The sequence below is a fragment of the Corythoichthys intestinalis genome, chromosome 17, assembly GCF_030265065.1.
Source record: "Corythoichthys intestinalis isolate RoL2023-P3 chromosome 17, ASM3026506v1, whole genome shotgun sequence".
Lineage (NCBI taxonomy): Eukaryota > Metazoa > Chordata > Actinopteri > Syngnathiformes > Syngnathidae > Corythoichthys > Corythoichthys intestinalis.
Window position 1 is genome coordinate 4160717 of NC_080411.1, and position 8325 is coordinate 4169041.

The 8325-nt window shown below is 45.1% G+C and overlaps 1 protein-coding gene across 1 annotated transcript; it reads left to right on the forward strand.

The window, feature by feature from the left end:
• Window positions 1-403: 403 nt before the first annotated feature.
• Window positions 404-4351, forward strand: LOC130905931 (uncharacterized). The gene is made up of 2 exons (XM_057819729.1): window positions 404-3150; window positions 4244-4351. Exons 1-2 carry the CDS (start codon window positions 1045-1047, stop codon window positions 4271-4273), a joined length of 2136 nt encoding a protein of 711 aa, XP_057675712.1. The 5' UTR covers window positions 404-1044; the 3' UTR covers window positions 4274-4351.
• The last annotated feature ends 3974 nt before the right edge of the window (window positions 4352-8325 follow it).

Consider the following 8325-nt stretch of genomic DNA (forward strand, 5'->3'; position numbering starts at 1 on the left):
GATCTGATCTTTGTCAAAATCACACAGATGAAAAAACAGTGTCTGCTTAAGCTAAAACCATCCAAACATTTTATAGGTTAGCATATTTTAACGAGGATAGCATGCAAACAATGACAGAAGGGGGAGAAATAAGAAAGTGAACCATCGCAATTATAATAATAATATTTTACGACACCACCTTTGGCAGCAATAACTTCAAGCAGACGCTTCCTGTAGCTGCATATACGTTTGGCACATCGATCAGGACTAATCTTGGCCCATTCTTCTCTGCAAAACTGCTGCATTTCAGTCAGATTCCTGGGATGTCTGGCATGAACGGCTGTCTTTAGGTCATGCCACAGCATCTCAATGGGGTTTGTTATGTCCTCTGGTCTTATGTTGACTACTTTTTGGGTTTAATTTCTTTCTAAGATTGTACATTGTTCATCCGTCCACAGGATGTCGCTATTCTAACTCAGAATCTTAAGTTTTTCTTTGGTATTGCTGTTTGCGCTCGGCTTCCCCTAGTGGCGACTTGCTGTAAGCAGCAGGCAGAAAGAACTTTTTATTTCAGTTGGAAAAGAGGCCTTGAGGTGTTAAGACGTTACACACCTCCTCTGCACCATACATCGTTGGGAACCCTTGACAAAACAAAATCTGTAAGTTTGTACGTTTTAACAGTGGGTTAGATGTAATTTTGGTGTGTCTATTCTGTTATTTTGTTGTTATTTATGTGGCGCGAACCCACACGTTTTTGTGCTAAGCTAAAGTAGCCACTTCATTTCATTTGCTCATAATGGAGCCAGTTTTCTGTTATTTACATAAACATGTTATTGTATAGAACCTTTTATTTTGTGTATAACATTTGTGTTTTATGTATGTTTCAGTTTTACCACACACACACACACACACGCACACGCACGTTCACGCGAAGAAATAAATGAGAGGAAGGAGTTTGGGCCTCCATTTTTCTTTGTTGGTTTAGCTCGCTGCCAAAGTCGAGTAGCCATACGCTCGGCTGAGGGCAGAAGAGTAAAAAGATTTTCAACACATCAAGCACCCAAGATGTCTCAGCAAGAAGTTTCACCACCTATCAGCCAAGTGGTCACCAGGTCGGAGGCCAGTCATTCTCATTCTTCACGCCGGTCCAGAACGAGTCAAGCTGCTGCACAAGCACGAGCAGACGCCGAAGCTGCCTACGCCAGAGCACGGTACGCCAAACGCCAAATCGACATGGAGGTCGAGAAGGCACGCATCGAGGCAACACTACACGCTCTGAAGACGGAAGGTGAAGCAGAAGCAGCGCTCGCCGCAGCTAAAGTTTGGGAGGCGACTTTCGAAGAAGAGGAGCGCGCCAAAGTCGACCTCAGCGAGCAAGGGGTATTTTCCAAGACACCCCCCTCCATCAGGCGTGCACAAGAGTATGTGCATGCTCACTTTGACGACCAGCGTGTCCAAGCAGATGGCACACAAACGCCAAACAATGAGCACCTGGTTAGGCACAATGACTCTCAACAACCAGAAAATAGCCCAAAATCAGCTGGTGCTTTTCCACATGTGCGTCACATCGACATCGCTGACGAAGAGCATCTCCAATCTCATCGTGCGAGAACGGACATCTCACACCAGCCTACACCTTCAGCAACCCCACAAAGTGAACTGTCCAATTTAGCAGCCTATCTAGCACGGCGTGATCTGCTGACATCGGGGTTCAAGGTTTTCGACAACCGGCCAGAGTCCTACCTGTCCTGGAAGTCCATGTTCTGCAACGCGACGGAAGGCCTCAATCTCAAGCCCAGCGAAGAGCTCGACCTTCTCACCAAGTGGCTCGGCGGGGAGTCTCTTCAACACGCTCAGAGGATCAGGGCGGTCCACGTGAGTAATCCACAGGCAGGTCTCCAACGTCTGTGGCAGCGGCTAGACAAGACTTATGGCTCTCCAGAGGTAATTGAATCCTCACTCTTCCAACGGTTGCAGACTTTTCCAAGAATCTCCAACAAAGACACTCACTTACTGCAGGAGCTTGCTGATCTTCTGTTAGAGCTATCGTATGCCAAAAGTGAAAGTTATTTGCCGGGTCTTAGCTTTCTCGACACACCAAGGGGCATAAACCCGATAGTTGAAAAACTCCCATATGGACTCCAGGAGTCATGGGTTACACAAGGTACCAAATACAAAAGGGAAAACGGTGCAGTCTATCCACCTTTTTCGTATTTTGTGCGGTTCGTAAATGACTACGCTGAAATGAGAACAGACCCTAGCTTTATGTTACAGTGTTCAAACGTAATAAATCCAAGGGTTGATAAGACATCAGTAAGACGAGACAAATACAGAGTTCCATTGGCGGTGAATAAAATAGAGATCAGTCCGGCTAAATTGACAGCACCCGATCCAGACAAACAATGTCCTATCCACCAAAAACCACATTCACTCGTCAAATGCAGGGGGTTTAGAATGAAAACACTAGACGAAAGAAAGAACATTCTCAAAGAGCACGCCATTTGTTTTAAATGTTGTGCGTCCACAAATCACAGGGCTCGAGACTGTAAAGCTATTATCCAATGCTCAGAATGTGATAGCGATGCTCATGTGTCTGCCATGCATGTCGGTCCACCTCCATGGACACCTCAAGACTTTAATCCCCCAACCCAGAGTCACGGCGGGGAGTCTGAGGGCCCAAATCCTGTGAACACAGCCAGTTGCACAGAAGTATGTGGGCAAGGCGTAAAAGGAAAATCATGCTCAAAGATCTGTTTAGTTAATGTATATCGCCGAACTTCTCCAGAAAAGAAAAAGAGGGTATATGCCATGTTGGATGATCAGAGCAATTCATCCTTAGCCAGATCTGCGTTTTTTGACATGTTTAATGTGCAAGGTACCATATTCCCATACACCATGAGAACATGTGCAGGTTTATCAGAGACACGAGGTCGCAAAGCTGATGGCTTTATTGTAGAAGATGTAGATGGTAAGGTCTCCATGATGCTGCCTACAATAACAGAATGTGATCAGATTCCAGATAATAGAGACGAAATTCCCAGCCCTGAGGTAGCAGCAGCTCACCCTCATTTGCGATCAATCGCTTCACAGATTCCTCCTCTCGACCCATCGGCAGACATTCTTCTGCTCCTGGGAAGGGACATCATTCAGGCTCATAAAGTTCGTGGTCAGGTAAATGGGCCAAACAATGCACCTCATGCCCAGCGTCTCGATTTAGGATGGGTTGTCATAGGTGATGTCTGTCTCTCTGGAGCTCATAAACCCACATTGAACTCATTTAAGACGAACGTTCTAAACAGTGGACGTCCCACGTTCCTCAGTCCTTGCGAAAACACAATCGTTATCAAAGAGAAATACACCAAAAACGATCCACTAAACACACAAGCGGAACTAGGACAACATATTTTCCAACAAACAACAAATGACGACAAAGTTGCACTTTCGGCAGAAGATGCGTTGTTCCTAGACATTATGCACAACAACTTTGCTAAAGATGAGGCGAATAACTGGGTAGCTCCACTTCCATTCCGCTCACCTAGGCGGCGCCTACCTGACAATCGGCAGCAGGCCTACAATCGTTTAATGTCGCTCCGCAAAACGCTGAGAAGAAAACCTGAAATGAGAGCGCATTACGCTGAGTTTATGGAGAAAATATTCAGCAAGGGCCATGCCGAACCAGCGCCCGCACTGGCGCCAGATCAAGAGTGCTGGTATCTCCCTAGTTTTGGCGTTTACCACCCGCAAAAGCCAGAAAAAATTAGGGTAGTCTTTGATTCGAGTGCTCAACTTGACAATGTTTCTCTCAATGACGTGCTCCTCAAGGGACCAGATCTTAACAACACTCTCGTAGGAGTTCTGATGCGGTTTAGGTCCGACCCATACGCCGTTATGGCAGATGTGGAGCATATGTTTCACAACTTTATAGTACGAGAAGACCACCGTAACTACCTTCGTTTCTTGTGGTTCCAAAATCATGACCTTGATGGAAAAGTGCAAGAATTTAGGATGACTGTCCATGTGTTTGGTAATTGTCCTTCCCCATCAGTCGCCATCTTTGGACTGAAAAGAACAGCCATAGAAGGAGAAATGGAATTTGGCAGTGACGCAAAAGAATTCATTGAACGGCACTTCTATGTAGATGATGGGCTAAAGTCATTCTCTTCCATAGAGCAGGCCATTGATGTTCTTAGTAGGGCACAGAAGATGCTGGCTCAGTGTAACATACGCCTGCACAAAATCTCATCCAATTGTCCTCTCATAACAGGAGCCTTTCCAACCGAAGATCGTGCTGTAGGCATGCAAGGTCTTGACATTGGGCAGACTACCCCACCAATGCAGCGCAGTTTGGGCTTAGGATGGGAGCTGTTGACTGACCAATTCAAGTTCCAAGTAAGAGTAAATGAAAGGCCGTTCACAAAAAGGGGAGTTCTGTCAGTTATCAACAGTGTGTTCGACCCACTTGGTTTTGCTATTCCAGTAATCGTAGGGGGTAGAACCATACTCAGAGACATTTCCACAAATGTTTCAGAGTGGGACACTGAACTGCCAAAAGACAAATTAGAACAGTGGCAAAAGTGGAAAAGTTCCCTCGGACACCTACAACATCTTGAAATTCCCAGAATGTACACTTCAATACCGCTGTCTGCAGCCCAAAGAATAGAGATTGACGTTTTTTGTGATGCTTCCACAAAAGCCGTAGGTGCGGTAGCCTACCTCAAACTCACAAATGAGGACGGACACAGCGAAGTGGGATTCCTCCTCGGCAAAGCACGTTTAGCTCCTAAACCAGACATCACCATACCCCGACTTGAACTCTGTGCAGCAGTCCTGGCCGTGGAAGTAGCAGAGTTGGTTCTAGAGGAGCTGGATGTCACAGTCGATCAGGTGAATCTTTACACAGACTCAAAGGTAGTGCTTGGGTACATCTCAAACACCAAGAGACGCTTTCACGTTTATGTGCACAACAGAGTCGAACGCATCAGGCGCTTTGCACAAACTCACCAGTGGCATTACGTGCCCACACACTTAAATCCGGCAGACCATGCCACACGAGCGTTGCCCGCTGAGCAGCTCTCCAGCTCCACCTGGCTCAGAGGCCCAGCTTTCCTCTCCAGGTTGGACCAAAGTCAAGTTCGAAGTCAAACCTTCGATCTCATAGACCCAGAGACTGACTGTGAGTTGCGTCCTGAGGTAACAACTTGCACTACCACCCTATCAAAAGGCCAGTTTAATAGTGCCAGATTTGAAAGGTTTTCAAGTTGGAAGGTGCTGCAAAAGGCTATTGCAAAACTCCAACATATAGCTCAATCATTCAAGAACAACTCTGAGGTTTCCTGTCGTGGCTGGCACAACTGCAACAAACATTTAACTGAAAAGTCACTGCAACTAGCCAAGACCACGATCATTCGCACCGTTCAAAGAGAGGTCTTCGCAGAAGATATTGGATGCATTGAAAAAGGCACAGCTTTAAAAAACTCAAGTCCACTCAGCAAACTGAATCCATTTGTTGACACGCAAGGGCTCCTTAAAGTTGGAGGCCGACTAAAGAAAGCACAGTTGTCTGCAGAAGAAACCAATCCCATACTAATCCCTGGAAAGCACCATCTTGCTCAGCTCATAATAAGACACTTTCACGAAAAATTATGTCACCAGGGAAGGCATTTCACGGAGGGAGCAGTCAGAGCAGGGGGCTTTTGGATTGTGGGAGGAAAAAGAGCAGTAAGCAGTGTGATTTTCAAGTGCATCACATGCCGCAAATTAAGGGGCAGGCAACCTGAACAGATCATGGCTGAGCTACCTGAAGACAGGCTGTCCACGGACCCTCCTTTCACAAATGTAGGCCTTGATGTGTTCGGTCCCTGGTCCGTTACAGTGAGAAAAACGCGTGGTGCTAATGCAGATGCTAAAAGATGGGCAGTCATATTCACCTGCATGAGTACACGTGCAATTCATATTGAAGTGATTGAGTCAATGGACACATCGTCATTCATTAATGCACTGCGTCGTTTCTTTGCCATCCGAGGTGGTGCCAAACTCTTGAGATCTGATTGTGGGACAAATTTTGTGAGTGCCTGCAAAGAGCTCCAAATAGACAAACTAGGCTGTCACAATGACAAAATAGGCACATTCTTGAAAGACAGTGCGTGCAAATGGCAGTTTAATCCTCCACATGCATCCCATATGGCTGGTTCCTGGGAACGCATGATCGGCGTCACCCGAAAAATCCTCAATGCAATGCTCCTTGAACATCCATATGGGAAGCTCACACATGAAGTACTCGTGACATTGTTAGCTGAAGTCACCGCAATTGTAAATGCACGCCCACTAACGGCTGTTTCTACAGATCCCGAAAACCCAGTCATTCTTACTCCTGCGATGCTACTCACGCAAAAGGTTGGCACACCACCGATTCCACCAGGGCAGTTTCAGACCAGTGACCTATTCAAAGCCCAATGGAAGCGCGTGCAGTACTTAGCTAATGTTTTCTGGAGTCGTTGGCAGAAAGAATACATCGCAGGCTTGCAGGTTCGTCGCAAGTGGAAAATAAAAAAGCCAAACCTTCAAATGGGCAACGTTGTTTTAATGAGGGAGTCTCTAGAACATAGGAATAATTGGCCACTCGGACTGATCACAAAATCTTTCCCAAGTGAGGACGGTAATGTCAGAAAAGTTGAGGTTAAGATTTGCCGAAACGGCGAGAATAGGTTTTACATTCGCCCAATTCGTGAAGTTGTGCTTTTGATGTCTAAGGATAGCATGTAAAACGAGTTGTTGTTTTGTATCGTTCATTAGTTAAGGGCTGACATCTTGCAGATGTCAGGCGGGGAGTGTTATGTCCTCTGGTCTTATGTTGACTACTTTTTGGGTTTAATTTCTTTCTAAGATTGTACATTGTTCATCCGTCCACAGGATGTCGCTATTCTAACTCAGAATCTTAAGTTTTTCTTTGGTATCGCTGTTTGCGCTCGGCTTCCCCTAGTGGCGACTTGCTGTAAGCAGCAGGCAGAAAGAACTTTTTATTTCAGTTGGAAAAGAGGCCTTGAGGTGTTAAGACGTTACACACCTCCTCTGCACCATACATCGTTGGGAACCCTTGACAAAACAAAATCTGTAAGTTTGTACGTTTTAACAGTGGGTTAGATGTAATTTTGGTGTGTCTATTCTGTTATTTTGTTGTTATTTATGTGGCGCGAACCCACACGTTTTTGTGCTAAGCTAAAGTAGCCACTTCATTTCATTTGCTCATAATGGAGCCAGTTTTCTGTTATTTACATAAACATGTTATTGTATAGAACCTTTTATTTTGTGTATAACATTTGTGTTTTATGTATGTTTCAGTTTTACCACACACACACACACACACGCACACGCACGTTCACGCGAAGAAATAAATGAGAGGAAGGAGTTTGGGCCTCCATTTTTCTTTGTTGGTTTAGCTCGCTGCCAAAGTCGAGTAGCCATACGCTCGGCTGAGGGCAGAAGAGGGTTCAAGTCTGGACTTTGACTTGGTCACTCCAGAACGTATATTTTGTTCTTCTGAAACCATTCTGAAGTTGATTTACTTCTGTGTTTTGGATCATTCTATTGTTGCAGCATCCATCCTCTTTTTTAGCTTCAACTGTCTGACAGACAGCCTCAGGATTTCCTGCAAAACATCCTGATAAACCTTTGAATTCATTTTTCCATGAATGATTGCAAGTTGTCCAGGCCTTGAAGTAGCAAAACATCCCCAAATCATGATGCTCTCCCCACGCTTCACAGTGAGGATGAGGTGTTGCTGTTGGTGAGCTGTTTCATTTTTCTTCCACACATGATATTGTGTGTTACTCCCAAACAATTCAACTTTGATTTCATCAGTCCTCAAAATATTTTGCCAAAACTTCTGAGGAGTGTCCAAGTGACTTTTTTGCGAACATTAAACGAGCAATAATGTTTTTTTTTTTTTTTTTTTGACGGCAGTGGCTTCTTCTGTGGAGTCCTCCCATGAATACCACTCTTGGCTATAGTTAGCACGCTTTTATTAGTTACTGCTCGAAGGAATTTAACCTATTTTACACACACATTCATTCAACAAAAGCTAAACCTACCTCCCGCTTGTTCTTCTGCTGTACTTTGGAAACGCGTCAATCCTTGGACACCAACAGACAAGAAAATTCCCCTCACTTTAGTAAAAAACTTGAAACTTGATGTGGATAAATCTTGTTGGCTGGCGTCGTCCAGATATGTTGCGTCACGGTTCAAAAGGACCAAGAAAATGTTAGATTTGAAGCTAGGTTATGTACACCTAGCTTGGCTAAAAAGAACTCGCAGGAAGTCCATGTAACTTTTGTGAAGGTTGGTAGCTGC